The sequence below is a fragment of the Balaenoptera physalus genome (genome assembly GCF_965194825.1).
Source record: "Balaenoptera physalus genome assembly, chromosome: 1".
Taxonomy (NCBI): Eukaryota; Metazoa; Chordata; class Mammalia; order Artiodactyla; family Balaenopteridae; genus Balaenoptera; species Balaenoptera physalus.
The window spans coordinates 84,362,834-84,379,770 of NC_138882.1; the positions used below are offsets into that span (position 1 = coordinate 84,362,834).

The window sequence follows — 16,937 nt, forward strand, 5'->3', positions numbered from 1 at the left end:
AGTTCTCTCTGGGCTTACGAGGCGCCTGTAGTGGCTTGATGGCTGCAACATCCTTTGTTTACTCATATGGCAGGCAACATTTTTCATTCACACTTTGTAAGTAGCTGAACCAAGATTTGGATGCCTGAGCCCATATTCTTTGCACTATACGAAGCTACCTTGCTGGGGCTTTCTCAAATTTTCCCACTCTGGCTTTCCTGCTCATCTCCCCGCATCTTGTTCAAGTAGTGAGGAGACAAAGCAGGCTTCCTAGACTCATGCAGAGCTCTAAGGAAAGCAGAGCTGTCCTTGCTGAGATCTTTCCTAGAGGAAGAAAGTTTTCAAAGGGCTTCCTGCAGGCTGCATGTGTAGAAATGATTAAGTGGAAGATATACAGTCGTCCCCGCTTATCCGTGGGGGATAGGTTCCAAGATCCCCCTCGGACAGCAAAGTCCTCAAATGTTCAAGTCCCTTAAGTAAAATGATGTAGTACAAGCAGTCCTCTGTATTCGCGGTAGCAGTTCTGCATCTGTGAATAGGGAGGGCTGACTGCACTCAGCCTCTGTTGTTAGAACTGGATGGAACCTCTGGCATCATCTGCTAGTCTAACTTCCTTCTTCCACCTGATTTATCAAGCTCCTGAGAGGGAAAATGACTTGCCTAAGATCACACATCAAATTAAGGTAGAGCTGGGACTAGAACCCAAGTGTCCTGACTCCCAGTCCATGATTCCTTGTTAATTTACTAATTAACAATAATCTTGAAAGCATAATTTGCGACAGACAAACCAGTGCATGAATAACATTCCCTTGAATAATCTGTTTTCCCTAATAGTAATTTTTATCTTTTTTATTTTAAAATATTTATTTATTTTGGCTGAGCTGGGTCTTAGTTGCGGCACATGGGATCTTTGCTGGGTCATGTGGGCTTATAGTTGTGGCATGTGGGCTTCTTAGTTGCGATATACGGACTTTTTTTTTTTTTTTAAATTTGGCTGTGTCGGGTCTTAGTTGTGGCAGGCGGGATCTTTTGTTGTGGCGCATGGGCTTCTCTAGTTGCAGCGCGTGGGCTCCAGAGCGTGTGGGCTCAGTAGTTGTGGCACGTGGGCTTAGTTGCCCCGCAGCATGTGGGATCTTAGTTCCCCGACCAGGGATCGAACCTGGGCCCCCTGTATTGGGAACGTGGAGTCTTACCCATTGGACCACCAGGGAAGTCCCAGTAATTTTTATCTTTTAATGAAGAGCTTGGAACAGCAACGATACTTTCATTAAGTGACAGGACACCAATACCACATTCCACTTACATCCTGATCTTAGAATCCTGTACGATTCTTTTCTCCTAGACCCCCTCCACCAAGAAGTCCTGATATTCTCTTTTCTTAAGGAAGTTGCTGGCCTGCATTTCCAGAGCCTTCTCAGAGGCATCACCTTGTCCCTTCTTTAGGTGAGGCCTTGTCACATTTGCAAAAAAAAATAGACTGACCCCCCTTTATTTTCCTCCTTTGCACCCTACCCTCCCATGAGACTAGAAGAGGATTCCGATAGCACCGTGATGTGGGCCAAGAGAATCCAGGCTAAGGAAGCAGTGAAGGTCCAGAGTCGAAAATACCTTGGTTCATTCAAGGAACAGAAAACAGAAAGGAGGCCAACAGGGCTGGAGGGAGAGAAGTTGGAGAGTTCCAGATGCGATTGGAGAGAACCCTGGCCAGATGCCTCGAGGCACGGTAAGGGTGATAAGCTGGAGTGTGCCGAGAGAAGCTCCTCACTGAGTGGGGTTTCAGCAGGCTCTGAGAAGGGTCCCACCACTTTTTTACCCACTTGCAGGCAGAAGGCTGCAGGGAAGTCAGCTCTGGCCATTGGTAGTTCAAGAAGGGTTGATTTTCAAGAAGTACCCTCACTTTGCTATTCCCCTTTTCCAATTCTTCCTTGTCTTTTTTCTTCCTTGTGGGCGCTGGCGAGGGAGTCAAGCAAGGAAGTCAGTCCTAAGAAGGGAATGCTTTCCTTTTGGTGCCCAGGTGCACAGAAGGGGATCTTAGAATCTTCTAAGAGAGATAAGAAGACTTCGGCCCAAGACCAGGCAGATATCCTCAGAGATGTGGGAGGCGGAAGACTTGGGAATGCGGGGGTTGGGTATGGAGCACCAGCCTTGACCGCGGGGTTTCTAGCTTCCTCTTTTAGAATCTTCAAAGGATCGAAGCCTTCGTTGACCGGCCACGTTCGCCGGTCAGACGTCCACCACAGCGCCCCAGGCCCTCAGGCCCTCAGCCCCTCAGCCCCTGGGTGCTCTCCTAATTCCCTTCCCTTGCCCCGCCCCGCTTGTCTTCGCCTCAGCCGGGCTCTGGCTGCTGGCCTCTGATTGCTCCTAGCTCACGTCACTCCCAGTCTGGCCCCGCCCTCTGGGCGCTGTCATTGGCCACTGGGGGGGGTCGGTACGCCGCGGCTGCGGGGGGAGGGGTAAACGATGGGGAGGGGGCGGGAATTCCCGACTGGAGGCCGGAACAGAGCGGATGCCTTGTAGTGAGACCCTCGAGAGGTGAGTGCGGGATCCCAGAGAGCGGGATCCGGGTCGGCCGCCCAGGCTTCTCGGGGCCTACGAGCCGGAGTCCGGGCTCTCACATTCTTCTTCAGCTTCCCGGCACGCTGGCGGCCTCAGACCCCGCCTCCCGGAGCCCGGACTTCCAGACACCGCCCTCAGTTGTTGGGTCAGCCCGTCCCGGGACCCCAGACGCCTAGGCCCCCTCTTTGGTCGTTTGCCCCGACATCCCAGCCTGTGGCCTGAAACGGTCGCTCTCTGCTCTCGGGGGGATGGCGCTGGGGAAGTGGGAGCGGGAGAGCACACCAGCTCTCCCTGTTCAGGTGGTCCACGAAGCTACCCATGACATCTCTCCCTGAACCCTCTTCTCTTCATCCATTCCCTCCTGGAAAGGAGGCTTGACCTCTCCTTTGCTTAGAGGACCCCAGCTCTCTAGTTTTCTGGGAGCTCCGCGTGAAAGGGTAATGAGATAGCCACACAGTCCTCATGCCTCAGTTTCCCCCTTGCTAGGTCCCTGAATAAGTCACTTGAAGAAGTCACTTGAAAGGGGTAAAGTCTGAGGGGTAAGAGGGATATTCCCAATACAGGAGTGGATGAGTCACACTGGGATAGGGAAGGTCACAGAGTGGCTGGGGTGAGGGAGCTGCATTCTGCTGACCAGCCTTCCCCTTTCCTTGGCCCCATATTTCCCTAGTGACCACTCCCCCACTCACCCTGTCTTCCTAGGTCTGAGAGTCACTGGAGCTACCACAGCCACCATGGGGCCCTGGGGAGAGCCAGAGCTCCTGGTGTGGCGCCCCGAGGCAGCAGCCTCGGAGCCCCCAGTGCCCGTGGGACTGGAGGTGAAGTTGGGGGCCCTGGTGCTGTTGCTGGTGCTCACTCTCATCTGCAGCCTAGTGCCCATCTGTGTGCTGCGCCGGCCCGGCACTAACCCTGAAGCCTCAGGTAAGCCTCTCCTTTTCCCTGCTACCATGGATGCTTGGGGGAGGGAAGGCTCTGGGGTTAAGGAAGGTGACCTAAGAGGGGACGGCAAGAGTGACTGTTGCTTAGGTTGGGTAGTGGGGCTCATTTGCTCATTCCCTTCTATGCTCCACTCCTGCCCAGCCTCCCGCCAAAAAGCCCTGAGCCTGGTAAGCTGCTTTGCGGGTGGTGTCTTTCTGGCCACGTGTCTCCTGGACCTGCTGCCTGACTACCTGGCTGCCATAGATGAGGCCCTGGCGGCCCTGCATGTGACGGTGAGCCCCGGTCATCTGCATGTGACCCTGTGTATGTGGGTGTTCAATCACATGCTTCTAGGAGAGGTGTTTGTATAGCTCTGTCCGTGTGTCACTCCACGACTGTATGGAAGGCTCTTGGCATGTGACCCCATGAGCTGTGATTTTTAGTCATAGAGCATAACTCTTTCTGTAGGTTCTCACCCCCTCAGTCCCTATGTGACCCCTACGTACCCTTTGTGACAGTGTGAGGAACCCTATTACCAGGTGTGTGACCTATCTGTAGGTTTCTCTAGTTTCAGCCTCCAGGAAGTTAATAGCCCTCCAAGAATCATCTTCACCCTTCACCCTTTCCTGAAGGGCTGGAGATAGAGGTCCCTACAGGCCTGGGACAGGTAGGAGGCAATTCCCAGGGACCCGGTGTTGCTGACCAAAAGGCTATATAACCCAAGGAAGTAGGGTGTGGGGAAGATCAAGTCCAAGGCATAGGACAGTCTTATTGGAAAAACTGAGACAGTTGGAGGAACTGAGGAAGTAACACTGAATGTAACTGTTAGTCTGTGACTGAGTGACTTGTGTCTCTGTGTGACTGTGTGCAAGCCTGATTGTCCCTGTGACAGTATGTGGCTCTGTGTGTGAACATTTGGGAAAGTCGGCCAATGTGTGGCCTACATGTGACACTTTGTGTCCATCTACCTCAGTGACTTTCAGCTGGGGGTGGTTTTGCCCACCCCTGTCATCCTTCCACCCTCACCCCGGACCTCCCCAGGAAACATTTGGTAATGTCTGGAGACATTTTTGGTTGTCCCAACTCAGGGAGGGAGGGCTTGCTACTGGCATCTGTTGGGTATAGGCTAGGGATGCTGCTAAACACCCTGCAGTGCACAGGACAGCCCCCTACATCAAAGAATTGTCCAGTCCAAAATGTTAACAGTACTAAAGTTGAGAAACCATGATCTACATGTAACACTGGGAGTGACACCATAATCTGTACGGTTGTGTGTCATTCTGTGTCTGTGGCACCAAGTGACTATATTTTTGTGTAACTGAGAGTGGCTCTGTGTGTGGGACCCCAGGTCTGTGTAACTGGGACTCCACTAAACTCTGCATCTGACTCTTCCTTCCCATTCTTGGCCTGTCTCCTGAAGTCCACGCTGTCCCCTTTGCCCACAGCTCCAGTTCCCCCTACAAGAGTTCATCCTGGCCATGGGCTTCTTCCTGGTCCTGGTGATGGAGCAGATCACGCTGGCTTACAAGGAACAGTCGGGGCCACCACCTCGAGAGGAGATGAGGGCTTTGCTGGGAACAGCGAATGGTGGGCTGCAGCACTGGCATGACAGACCAGAGGTCCCACAGGCAGGTGGAGCTCCGGCAGCCCCCTCAGCCCTGCGTGCCTGTGTACTGGTCTTCTCCCTGGCCCTGCATTCAGTGTTTGAGGGGCTGGCAGTGGGGCTGCAGCGAGACCGGGCTCGGGCAATGGAGTTGTGCCTGGCTTTGCTGCTCCACAAGGGTATCCTGGCAGTCAGCTTATCCCTGCGGCTGCTGCAGAGCCACCTGCGAGCACAGGTGGTGGCTGGCTGTGGGATCCTCTTCTCATGCATGACACCCCTGGGCATTGGACTGGGTGCAGCTCTGGCAGAGTCAGCAGGGCCACTGCACCAGCTGGCGCAGTCTGTGCTGGAGGGCATGGCGGCTGGCACCTTTCTCTATATCACCTTCCTGGAAATCCTGCCCCAGGAGCTGGCCACTTCTGAGCAGAGAATCCTCAAGGTCATTCTGCTCCTAGCAGGCTTTGCCCTGCTCACTGGCCTGCTCTTTATCCAAGTCTAGGGGGCTCCAAGATACGCACGGGAGGTTGGGTATCACGTGCCCTTGACCTTCCTCCCCCTCTCCCAGTGTGTGGGGAATAGGAAGGAGTGGGGAAGGGAGGTACTGAGGACCAAAGAGTTCTCTGGGAGGTAAGGATGAAGCCTTTGGGACTATTTGGCCAATGAGAGGGAAGTGGGCAGACAAGAGCCTGGCCCCCAGGCCCAAGGGACAAAAGATGGTCAAGTCACTAGAGACATGATCAAGGGACATTAGTATTGGGGAAGACACTGAGTGCTGGTATCAGGGATCAGACACTACACATAGGGACAAGCTGATAGTTGGGAGGCTGGAGGTGGGTACCCAGCTGCTGTGGGATAGAGGTATAGAGAGGGCATAGGCCCAGAGTCAGCAGTCCTGTTGGTTCTAGCCCATTTCAGCCCTCTGTCACTTGGAGTGGACCCCTCCAACTTTTCTTAGCTCCTACTTTCATATCTATCTTCCTCTTCCCTTCTCCCAGGGGACTAGTGCCAAATGGCATCTGCCTGCCAGTTTTGGTACCTTCTGTGGCTTCTCCAGTCCTGGTCACTCCTGTATTTTTAAAGTGCCAAATAAATCCCCTCCCTCTTTCTCAAAGCACAAGTGATGGCACTGAGCCCTGCCCAGCACCTCAGTGGAAGGGTCAGCTTGCTCTTTGTTTTGGTCCCAGATTGTGGTGTAGGACAGAAATGTTTGCTGAGGTGGGGTGGGGGGCAGGTTGGCAGAGCTACCGTCCCCCACTACTGCTGCACCCTAGGAATACTGAAAATGGACATGGTGCCCCGTGCCTAGATGATAAACACTGAGATGCCAAAACTTTTTTTATACCAGAGGATCCCAAGGGGGAAGGGGAAGGCTCGCCCCCAGGGTTATTTTTTGGGGCGGGAGGGCTGTGCATAGGGCCATATTCTCTAGAATCTATTTTACTAACTGACCTGTTTTGGGACATGTTACCCAAATAAAACAAGTTTCTACACATCTGTACGGTATCTGATTCATTTGTCTTGGGAAAGGGGTGGGCACATGGCAAGTCTGAGAGGGCCTGAGTCCCAGATGTTTAGGGCTGTTTGAATATCCCTGATCTCACTGTTTTCATTCAGGTCCCTCTAGTTCCCTTCCCTGGAGATGACCAAATTTTTCCTCTTGTCTCTTCCTGCTTCCTTCCCTGTCTCCACCCCTTCCCTTTCCTCCCTTTTCCTTTCCTCTCTTTAATCCCTCGCCCCTTCGCGTTTGTAGGCTCGGGACCAATGCAGAACTACTTTTCCCAGATTGCCCCGCGCAGGGAGGAGCCGAGAGGGAGGAGCAAAGTCCCCAGTTCCCGGAGTCAACAGGGCAGCTGGGAAATGGTGTCCGTTTCCTCACCCGTATTGCGTGACTGGGGCTGCGAAGGAGTCACGTAAACAAACTATAATTCCCGGCGGGCCCCGCGCGCAGCAGGTCAGGGCTAGGCTGGGGCCGGGTTCGCGGTGCTCGCTGAGGCGGCGGCGGCGGCGGCGGCGGCTACGGCTGGAAGAGCCGGGCCGGGGCCCGCGGCGGAGGCCGTGGCTTGTATTGGGAGGGTGGCGGGGAGGGACGGGGGAGGAAGATGGCGACGTCGGGGGCGAACGGGCCCGGCTCGGCCACGGCCTCAGCTTCCAATCCGCGCAAGTTTAGTGAGAAGATCGCGCTGCAGAAGCAGCGTCAGGCCGAGGAGACGGCGGCCTTCGAGGAGGTGATGATGGACATCGGCTCCACCCGGGTGAGGGGCCGCGCCGGCAAGCGGGAGCAGAGCAGAGCACTTCTCGAGTGGGGAGCCGAGAGGCGGGGCGGGGGCGGGAGCCGCAGCGAAAGAGGCGGAACGCGGCAGGGGTAGCGGGCGCCGCCGTCTGGGAGGCACGGGTGGAGGGCCGGGGGGCAGGAAGACGGGTTTTGCGGGAGGAGGTCGAAACTCCAGAGAGGCTGGAGGGTTTGGGAACGAATGGGAACTGAGAAAGTGAGGCAGCAGTGGACAGAGAGAGGAGATGGTCCCCGAAGCCCGGCGGAGGTTGGAGGTGGGTGGTCCTTGTGCATCTCTGATTGAGTTCTCTCAGGGCCTCTGCTGAAGCATCTTCTATGTTGGGTTATGGGGTTGGGGGATGGCCTGCTTGCCCTAGTCTGGCTCCTCTCAGTTGGTGATCTCCTCTCTTCTGGTCCCTCTGTCCTGTTGTGCTACTCTCGGCAGTTAGTATCTCCGGGAAAGGGCCCCTTGAGTGGTTTGAACGGCAGCGCTGGGTATAGTGGGGCAGGAAGTCCCCTCCTGCGTCCCGTCCCTTTGCTTCCTTTTTCAAATACTTCTTGTGGTTTCCTGACGTGAATGAAGGTGAGGTCCATTGCTCACAGACTGGTGGTATTTTACCCTGGCCGCCTTGGAGGAGAGAGAGGGCTTTGGATCTCGAAAGGGGGTAACCAGTTGGCTGTAGGTTATGTGGAACCTGATGGTTAGCTGAACTTTCTAGAGAGACGACTGTTTTGTGGGTCAGTTATGGGGTGCCTTGGAGGGTCTTCTGTGTGTAGGGAATATTCATCCCTGGGAAGTTCCAGAAAGAAGGAATCCTGGCGGCGTTGCTTCTGAAGCCCCCTGATCTTGGTTTCTTGCTTCCCAGGGCTGGATGTCAGAGAGAGAGAGGGGTGGGAGTTTGCCTAGCTGGTATGCAGTCCTAATTTAGGGACACATTATTCTCAAAACAGCAGGTGAGGATATTGCAGTGATCCCTTATGGCAGGGAGCTAGAAGGAATTTAAGGGGTGATGGATGGCCAAACATAAATACCACATTTCAAAGTTCTTTCTGCTCGTCTGACTGCCTTTGATTGAACCTGCCTATGACTGTAACTCCGGTTGTATTTTTGTGTGTGTCTCCCTTGACTCTGTTAGTCTTTTTTGTGTTTTTTACTCTTTTGAGTCTCTAGAGACCATGTGTCCTAGTTTTTGGGAGTCAGAACAGAGAAAGGTGGGGAAGCAAATTGTGTGTGTGTGTGTGTGCATAACCCCCTCTAACCGCCGTGAGGATCATGATCTAACTGTGGACTGTCCCCCCTTTAGGAGCTTTTGATCAAAGTGGGGGCAGAGCCAGGAAGGTGGGCCAGAGGCTGACCTCCATCTGACAGCGGAGGAGTGGTGGGATCTTAGGGCTTATAGGTACAAACAAAAGCTCAGAACTGGGCCTTCTTTCTTTGTGGTGCCTTGGTCTGTCAAAAGGTCCCCTCCACTCACCTTGCCCCTGTTGGTTAACTTTTCTTCTGCACATAAAAAAATCTAGTGGGCATACATGTCCAGGTCCTGGGGACCCAAGAGTCTAAAGCTAGGGATCAGAGACCTGGAGCTCAGCCTGTTATCTGGCCAGCTGGGAGGTCTCATTTGAGGCAGATGTGGCTGTTGGGGCCTATACTCCTGGAAGCTGGGGTTATCATGTATATTAGTAGCAGTCTTGAAGTGGCCCAAAGGTCAGCATAGTGCCCTCTAAACTCACTGGACTGACCTCTTGGAACAGAAAGTCAATTCTGTTGTTGGCCTATGCACAAACAGTGTGACCCCTGGAAGCTCTTAGAATCTTAACCACTCATCAGCTGCCCTGGGTCTCCTTATTTGGCTGGGGTGGCAGTCTTAGAAGTAGGTGCTCACCTCTCACAGAGGGACATGAGACCTTTAGGCAGACTAAAACCATGCCAGGCTGAGGGTTGTGGTGTCTTACTCCAGTGCCAGACGTATCTCCCCAAAGTGAGGATGAGGCCAAGGAGACGGCTCTGGCCCAGGCTGGAGTGGGCTAGTGCTTTTCTCACCCCCGTTCTCCAGGCTCCCCTACCAATTCAGGGGCTTTAGGACTAGGTAGAAGAATGCTTCTTTGTTTTGGCACTGTTTTTCCAGTTAGAAGAGCCATCATTCCTTAGTTGTTCTAGTTTGGGAGGTACTGGCTCTGTGTAGCCTTCCTGAGGCTGGGCAAATGGCAGAGCCCAGAAGCTTGTGCCTGCCCTCCAGAGTGGGGAGGAAAGAGGCTGGCAGTTATGGCTCTATGGCATCCACCTGTGGCCCTTCCCTTGTCTTCCAATTAGTCCTGGACGCATCTGGAAGGGAAAGCAGAGGTGCCTAATAGGCACCCTTCCCCAGGAGTTAACCCATGTGACTAGCCTAGGGGCTCCTGGCAACCCCTCAGGGACTCTGTTTAGACTGATGCCGACTAGGACAGGCCCTGAGCAGAGTATCAGGCTCCACCTGGCAGGGTGATGCCAGGCATTAGTGATAGCATTGATGGGGGCAGCCTGAGGAAGAGCTAGGGCAGATTGTTTGCACCAGGTCTCAGTGGACCTTCTCCCCAGTACTGGCTTTTCTTCTGGCAGATCTCTTAAAAGCAGCAGCAGTAGTAGCATGTCCTGGAGACAGGGATGGCAAGGGTGGCCACAGGAACAGTGCTCAGGACCCTCCCTGACATTCCCATTTGTCCTACATGTCTCAGTTACAGGCCCAAAAACTGCGACTGGCATACACAAGGAGCTCCCATTATGGTGGCTCTCTGCCCAACGTGAACCAGATTGGCTGTGGCCTGGCTGAGTTCCAGGTGAGTGGACACCAGTTGGGGGAGCGCAGGCTCTCATGCAGCTCCCTCTGTTGACTTGCCTGTCTCTTTTGGCAGAGCCCCCTCCACTCCCCTTTGGATTCATCCCGGAGCACTCGGCACCACGGGCTGGTGGAACGGGTGCAGCGAGATCCCCGAAGAATGGTGTCCCCACTTCGCCGCTACCCCCGCCACATATCCTTCACTGAGGGGCTGCGGAGTCTGGAGGGCAGTGGGGTGGGGTTCCTCAGGAGCTCATGGTAGGAAAAGGGACCTGAAGTGTTGTCCAGTGCCATCCTGCGGGAGCTCTCCTTTACCCAGGTTCCCTGAAAAGTGACATTTGGCGCGTGTTTCAGCACTGGCTCCTGTGACAGGGAGCTGCCCCTCCTGAGACTGTGTCCTCCAACTCTGGCTGGCACTGACCATCCTCACTTCAGCTTGCTCTTGGCTGCTAGAGGCAGGGCTCCCTGATATGTCTCATGCTACAGGGATTTTGCTTCCCTCCTGCTCACATTTCTGTTCTTAGCTTTCAGTCTCAGAGACCTCCACAGACCTGTCTGCCCCAAGCCCTGCCTAGATATTCGCCTCTATTTTCCAGCTTCTCTAGGCCTGATTCCCTTTTTCTCTTCCATTCTTTGCCCCTATTGTTGCCCCTCATAGAGGAGGAGAAAGGTGTTTGTTTCTTGAAACAACTCACCTGCTGCCTTCCGTTATTTTTCTCTCATCTGGTCTCTCTCGCATCCACCCCCTCCTCACTTTTTCCCTTAACTGGTGCTCTTCACGTTGACAGCTCTCCCTATAGTCCTGCCTACTTATCTCCTCCCCCGGAGTCCAGCTGGCGGAGGTCAGTGTCCAGGGCGGGCAGGATCTCCTGCCCACTCTCTGACTTGTCTCTGGCGGGAGCTGGGGTTGGGTCTGGGCCCGCTGGGCCAGGCTTTCAGCAGTACCTCCTCCCATAACGGCAGGGCTGGGAGGGGTGGGGGCAGGTGGAGTGGGTGGGTCAGAGTCCAGTCGGGGCCATGTTGACACGTGTGGCCAAGCCTCCCAGTCCAGCCAGAGCAGGACTAATGGCAGCTGGGGTGTGTGTGGGGGGAGGGGAGAATGGTAGGGTGGCAGGTGAAAATGGCTGCCTCCTGTCAAGAGTGGGTGCCAGGTGCAGTGTTCTGGCATTCAGGTTTCTGAACTCTTCCCCTGTCCATCTCATCCCTAAGACTCATACCCAGCACAGTTGCTGGGCTCCAAGATTCCTATTCAGCTTGTCCTGGCAGAGAGGAGTTATTTCCAGATCTCCTAGGTTGTTTGGGGAGAGGGTTCACGGATCACAGATATCAGCAGAACCAGAAAGAAAGAGGCATGATGATCCTGGGTGCCCAGCCCTCTTGGCTGCCCCACACTTTCCAACCCCCATGCCTGCCCTCTGGTCCATTGCTAGCCTTCCTCCTCATCACTTTGTTTTTCCATCCCAGGACAATGCCCTGGGGCAATTTCCCTGCAGAGAAGGGGCAGTTGTTTCGACTACCATCTGCACTTAACAGGTGATGGCCCTTGCCTTCTTTAGGCCACATCTCTTCTTATCTGTAGTTTCTGGGGCCCTGCTCCCTCACCCCACCCTGTCCCAGCCCAGCTAGTGTTTTCCCCTACTGAGCAGGGCATGAGGACCAGGAAGACTGTCACAGGTGCCAGCTCATCTCTTTTCCCCTCACAGGACAAGCTCTGACTCTGCACTTCACACAAGTGTGATGAACCCCAGCCCTCAGGACACTTATCCAGGCCCTGCACCCCCCAGCGTCCTGCCCAGCCGCCGTGGAGGTAAGTGGCCATGTCCCAAGGGAGGGAGTAGCCGTGGAGCTTTTGTTTGAAGCAGGTAGGCAAGTGGGCACTGCAGCCAGCTCCACCGTATCCTTTGCAGGTTTTCTGGATGGCGAAATGGACTCTAAAGGTATGTGTTCCTCACCACATTTGGTACGTGCGGGTACTGAATGCCAGAGAATCTCTGGGCTGGTGTTGGGAGCTTTGTTCAGGGCCAGGGAGTGGGAGCCCTTCCACCTGCGTCTGCTTCCTGTCCTGCCTCCTTCTTCAACCCTCTCATCACCAGTCTTTCTCTTTCAAGTCCCTGCTATTGAGGAGAACTTGCCAGATGACAAGCATTTGCTGAAACCATGGGATGCTAAGAAGGTAGGCGTGGCCCACTGCCCCTCTTCTTTCCATGGGGTGGGTCTTCAGGGTCCTCCACTGAGCTCTGTCCTCATTTGCCACCTTCTTCCTTCTCTCCTCAGCTGTCCTCATCCTCCTCCCGACCTCGGTCCTGTGAAGTCCCTGGAATTAAGTACGTATCTCTCTGAGGTCGGCTGAGCAGGTGGAGGAGGGAAGCAAAGGGAAATGTGGAAGGCTGATCTCTGCTGTTCCCTGACCACTGCCCCCTACCCCCATTTACATCTTTTCCTCTCCTTCCCCAGCATCTTTCCATCTCCTGACCAGCCTGCCACTGTGCCTGTCCTCCCACCTGCCATGAACACGGGAGGCTCCCTACCTGACCTCACCAACCTGCACTTTCCCCCACCGCTGCCCACCCCCCTGGACCCAGAGGAGACAGTCTACCCCAGCCTGAGTGGGGGCAACAGTACCTCCAATTTGACCCACACCATGACCCACCTGGGCATCAGCGGGGGCCTGGGCCTGGGCCCAGGCTATGATGCACCAGGTGAGTGGCTGTCTTGGCTGTGTGTCCCTGGGGTGCTGCCTAGCTGGAGGGACAAAGGGGTGGGAGGCTGGAGCACCTTGGGATTCTCCTGTGACTGCCCACACCAGCCCTTCACCTGTGTACCCCAGGATTCCCTCACAGCAGTTTTCTGCCAGTGAGAACTCGTAGGTGTGGCTTTTCCCAGAAAGAAGATGGAGAGCAACCCCCAGGCGGGCAATGCCATCCTGACTGTCAGGGACAGAGTAGGGAGGACATTGTGTTGCCACTTCCATAGTCTGGCCACTGCTACCCGTTCTGGGCAGAAAGAGGCCCAGTTCCCATCAGTAATGTTGGCATCTCTGGTTTTTTGTCTGTGCCTACAGGACTTCATTCACCTCTCAGCCACCCATCCTTGCAGTCTTCCCTAAGCAATCCCAACCTCCAGGCTTCCCTGAGCAGTCCTCAGCCCCAGCTCCAGGGCTCCCACAGTCACCCCTCACTGCCTGCCTCCTCCTTGGCCCGCCATGCACTGCCCACCACCTCCCTGGGTCACCCCTCACTCAGCGCCCCGGCCCTCTCCTCCTCCTCTTCCTCCTCTTCTGCTTCATCTCCGGTGCTGGGTGCCCCCCCTTACCCAGCTTCTACCCCTGGGGCTTCCCCCCGCCACCGCCGTGTGCCCCTCAGTCCCCTGAGTTTGCCCGTGGGCCCAGCCGACGCCAGAAGGTCCCAACAGCAACTGCCCAAACAGTTTTCGCCAACAATGTCACCCACCTTGTCTTCCATCACTCAGGTATGCGTGGCTCCCTTCCCTACATGTCTGTCTCCCTTCCCTTCCTTCTCCTGCCAAGTTCTCTCCCCCCCACCCTGCTTTCCTCAAATACCTCTTCTTCTTAACTCCTGTATTCCTGGTGTCATCCATCCCCTTCCATTCCTCTGTCCTCTGCCTGCCCCACTCTTATCCACCTTGTTTCCTCTTGGCTTAAGAATGCAAAACCTGGGGTTAAGTTTTCTGATGTCAAATCCTGGCCCCACCTCTTACTAGCAGTCTCCTTGGACAGTTATTTAACTTCTTTGAGCCTCAGCATCCTCATCTATAAAACCAGGACAGCAATGTAAGGATCAAAGGAAATCACATACGGAAAGTACGCAGCACCATGCTTAGCCCAGGTGCACGCTCGACAAGTGATAGCTTGTCCTTTCCCTTTTCTCTCTTTTTTGTTCCTATCCTTCTTTCCTTGTCTGTCTTTTTTCTCCTGCCTCCATCCTGTCCCATCCCCTCTCCCATCTCCTCTCCTTCTTTGATAGATTTCATAGAGTCAGAGACTGTCAGAGAATGGAGCCCAGTCCCTTCATCTTACAGATGAGGAGGCTGGGGCCCAGACGGAAAGTGACTTTTCCAAGTTTACACAGCATGTTAGGGAAGAGTTGGGACCATTACTAAAAATTTTTGTTTAGGGTTTTTTCCTCAATGTTAACATTCTTAGCTCTTCCCTCCCTCCCCATACTTCTCCCTTTTTCTGTTCTGTCTGCTCCCCTTCTTTCACCCTAATGCTCTTCTTCCCTTCTCCTCTGCCCTACTTTCCCTTTCTTTCTCTGTTGTTCCTCCCTGGAATGTGTGTTCTATGTTCCATCTTTATGCAGGTCCCCTTTTCTGTAGGAAAGACTAAGGTCAGGCCAGCAAGGGCTCTGCTCTCTGGGAACTTGGAGTAAGCCTAACATCCCTCCTTCCCTCCTTTTTCCCTCCTTCCTCTCACAGTCCCTCTGGCCTCTTCAAGGCTTTAGAACAGCCATTCTCAAGGTCACTGTTGTGTGATCAGTCACTTGTGAGGTGTGTCACAAGTAGTTGATTACTAGCAGTAGTTAAAGTACCAAGGTTTAGGAATAGTTAACTCCTGGAGTGGATTCAAAATTATCCTTGTGTTAACCGCTCTCAGTCACTTTCATCCTGAGATGCATTTTTGAGAGTAGTTGTACCCCAGCGATGCCCAATGGAACGGTTTTGGGTTTGTGTTGACAATGGTCGCAGCTTAAAAGGGTGGGAAGCGCTGACAAAGAGCTCCTCTCAGGGGGCACATTGAGGGGTAAGCTTCCCCCTTTCTCCTCGCTTTTCTTCAGGGCGTCGCCCTGGACACCAGTAAGCTGCCCAGTGACCAGCGGCTGCCTCCATACCCGTACAGCCCCCCAAGTTTGGTTCTGCCCACCCAGCCACCCACCCCAAAGCCTCTGCAGCAGCCGGGGCTGCCCTCTCAGGCCTGCTCAGTGCAGCCCTCCGGTGGGCAGCCCCCAGGCAGGCAGCTGCACTATGGGACACTGTACCCACCCAGCCCCAGTGGGCATGGGCAACAGTCTTACCACCGGCCGATGAGTGACTTCAGCCTGGGGAACGTGAGTACCCGGGTCCCTAGCTCAGAAGCAGGGGAGGGGCTGGGAGTGGGCCAGAAGAGCCTGAGTGGTATCGAGGGGGGCATTTTGAACTGGGAGATCTAGGTGGGGGAGAGCCTTCTTACCTGCCCCCAGGTAACACAGTACCGCCAGCTTGGGGCTCCTCTCTTCCTGCATTTGACCCCGACTCCTGCCCCTCTTCCCCAGCTACCTCCGCGCAGCTTGCTCTTTGATGACTACTGCTTTGACCTGTTGTCTTCCTGGCACGCGCATGCTCTGTCCCAGTAGGTACGGTGCCCACACCTACTTTGGGCCCCGTGCTCACTTCTCTCGCTGTGCTTGTGGCCATCTCCCGCTGTCTCTGCTTTTGTTCCCATGGTGGAGGTGGGAAGCGGGGTGGGGTAGGGGGAGGTGTATGAAGATTACTGGGCAAAGAGGATGTGTTAGCAGAGCTAGGCAAAGGCAGGCAGGACCACCCTGTTCTGAAGCCCGCTTTCTCAAGGCCTGTCTGTGTGCCCATAGCTGGAGCAGTTCAGCATGGAGAACCCATCAACCAGCCTGGCGCTGGATCCTCCTGGCTTTTCTGAAGGGCCTGGATTTTTAGGGGGTGAGGGGCCAGTGAGTGGTCCCCAGGACCCCCATGCCCTCAACCACCAGAACTTAACCCACTGTTCCCGCCATGGCTCAGGGCCTAACATCATCCTCACAGGTAAGAGGTGTGGGTGGTGATGGGGGATGGAAGGAGGGCGTGGTACATTTGGTGGCGCAGCAGGAGACTGAGGGGGTCTTGGAAGAGTTCGCAAGGCATGGGGTCCTCACTCGTCTCTTCTGCCCACACAGGAGACCCTTCGCCCGGTTTCTCTAAGGAGATTTCAGCGGCCTTGGCTGGAGTGCCTGGTTTTGAGGTGTCAGCAGCTGGGCTGGAGCTGGGGCTGGGGCTGGAGGAGGAGCTGCGCATGGAGCCGCTGGGCCTGGAGGGGCTCAACATGCTGAGCGACCCCTGTGCCCTGCTGCCTGACCCTGCTGTGGAGGACTCGTTCCGCAGTGACCGGTTGCAGTGAGGGCACCTCATCGACATCCCTCTTCTCGGCCCTGTCCCCCATCACTGTCCCTTTCCTCCCTTCCCCCTGGCCAGTAGAGACTTTACTCTCTGCTCCCAGATCCTCTTTCTGACATGAACGGAGGATCCCAAGAATGAGAAAAGGCAAGGGGTTTGTCCAGGTGGCCCCTGAATTCTGCACAAGGGATGGGGCTTGGGGGAGCTCAAGGGAGGGCCTAAAGCACTTGTAACTTTGAACCGTCTGTCTGGAGGTCAGAGCCTGTTGGAAAGCAGGGGGTAGAGGGGAGCCCTGGAGGCAGGGCTTGTCCGGATGCCTGGGGTGGGCAGTGCCAGCCCCTCCTCACCACTCTTCCCCTTGCAATGGAGGAGAGAGCCAGAGTGGATATTATTTTTTATTAAATATATTATGTTAATAAAAAAATCATATCAAACCCTTGGTGTCGTTGGCTACTGTTTGGGATGCAGGTCGGGATCGAGGGAGTTCTTGGGGCACGGGCCCTCTCATCTGTATGCTTTTTGCGTTTTTTCAACACCATATGGTATTGTGGAGGGGCCCCCGAAGCCTCAGAATTTGTACTCAGCATTGGACATAGGGGTGCAGGCTGGGCATAGGCCCCTGGGGCAGCACATGCGCCCTCTCATCTGTCCAGGGCCTTGCTGCAGCATCAGGGGACAGGGG

The 16,937-nt window shown here is 54.9% G+C and overlaps 2 protein-coding genes across 16 annotated transcripts; both read left to right on the forward strand.

Moving 5' to 3' along the window:
- Nucleotides 1-1,508: 1,508 nt before the first annotated feature.
- SLC39A1 (solute carrier family 39 member 1) lies at nt 1,509-6,548 on the forward strand. Of its 3 annotated transcripts, none has more exons than XM_082435910.1 (4): nt 1,509-1,702; nt 3,238-3,456; nt 3,616-3,746; nt 4,899-6,548. In XM_082435910.1, exons 1-4 carry the CDS (start codon nt 1,531-1,533, stop codon nt 5,553-5,555), a joined length of 1,179 nt encoding a protein of 392 aa, XP_082292036.1. In that variant the 5' UTR covers nt 1,509-1,530; the 3' UTR covers nt 5,556-6,548. The 3 variants fall into 3 exon arrangements, with proteins under 3 accessions (XP_082292036.1, XP_082292038.1, XP_082292037.1); XM_082435912.1 differs by lacking the exon at nt 1,509-1,702 and adding an exon at nt 2,392-2,511; XM_082435911.1 differs by lacking the exon at nt 1,509-1,702 and adding an exon at nt 3,052-3,074.
- A 273-nt stretch (nt 6,549-6,821) lies between these two features.
- Nucleotides 6,822-16,689, forward strand: CRTC2 (CREB regulated transcription coactivator 2). 13 transcript variants are annotated; one of them, XM_082435622.1, is made up of 14 exons: nt 6,822-7,281; nt 10,038-10,139; nt 10,215-10,328; nt 10,916-10,980; nt 11,603-11,671; nt 11,842-11,945; nt 12,022-12,075; nt 12,247-12,311; nt 12,413-12,462; nt 12,593-12,837; nt 13,200-13,606; nt 14,932-15,201; nt 15,721-15,907; nt 16,039-16,689. In XM_082435622.1, exons 1-14 carry the CDS (start codon nt 7,156-7,158, stop codon nt 16,257-16,259), a joined length of 2,079 nt encoding a protein of 692 aa, XP_082291748.1. In that variant the 5' UTR covers nt 6,822-7,155; the 3' UTR covers nt 16,260-16,689. The 13 variants fall into 13 exon arrangements, with proteins under 13 accessions (XP_082291748.1, XP_082291750.1, XP_082291742.1 ...); XM_082435616.1 differs by having other exon boundaries at nt 6,826-7,308; XM_082435621.1 differs by having other exon boundaries at nt 6,829-7,308; nt 12,046-12,075.
- The last annotated feature ends 248 nt before the right edge of the window (nt 16,690-16,937 follow it).

Excerpts from the sequence above, each read along its gene's own strand:
- SLC39A1 (XM_082435910.1), top strand. The coding sequence starts at position 1,531 with ATGTGGGCCAAGAGAATCCAGGCTAAGGAAGCAGTGAAGGTCCAGAGT. Across the intron at positions 3,457-3,615 it reads CACTAACCCTGAAGCCTCAG|CCTCCCGCCAAAAAGCCCTG; the intron begins GTAAGCCTCTCC and ends ACTCCTGCCCAG. Across the intron at positions 3,747-4,898 it reads TGGCGGCCCTGCATGTGACG|CTCCAGTTCCCCCTACAAGA; the intron begins GTGAGCCCCGGT and ends CTTTGCCCACAG.
- CRTC2 (XM_082435616.1), top strand. The coding sequence starts at position 7,156 with ATGGCGACGTCGGGGGCGAACGGGCCCGGCTCGGCCACGGCCTCAGCT. Across the intron at positions 10,981-11,602 it reads CCGGAGTCCAGCTGGCGGAG|GACAATGCCCTGGGGCAATT; the intron begins GTCAGTGTCCAG and ends TTTCCATCCCAG. Across the intron at positions 11,672-11,841 it reads CTACCATCTGCACTTAACAG|GACAAGCTCTGACTCTGCAC; the intron begins GTGATGGCCCTT and ends TTCCCCTCACAG.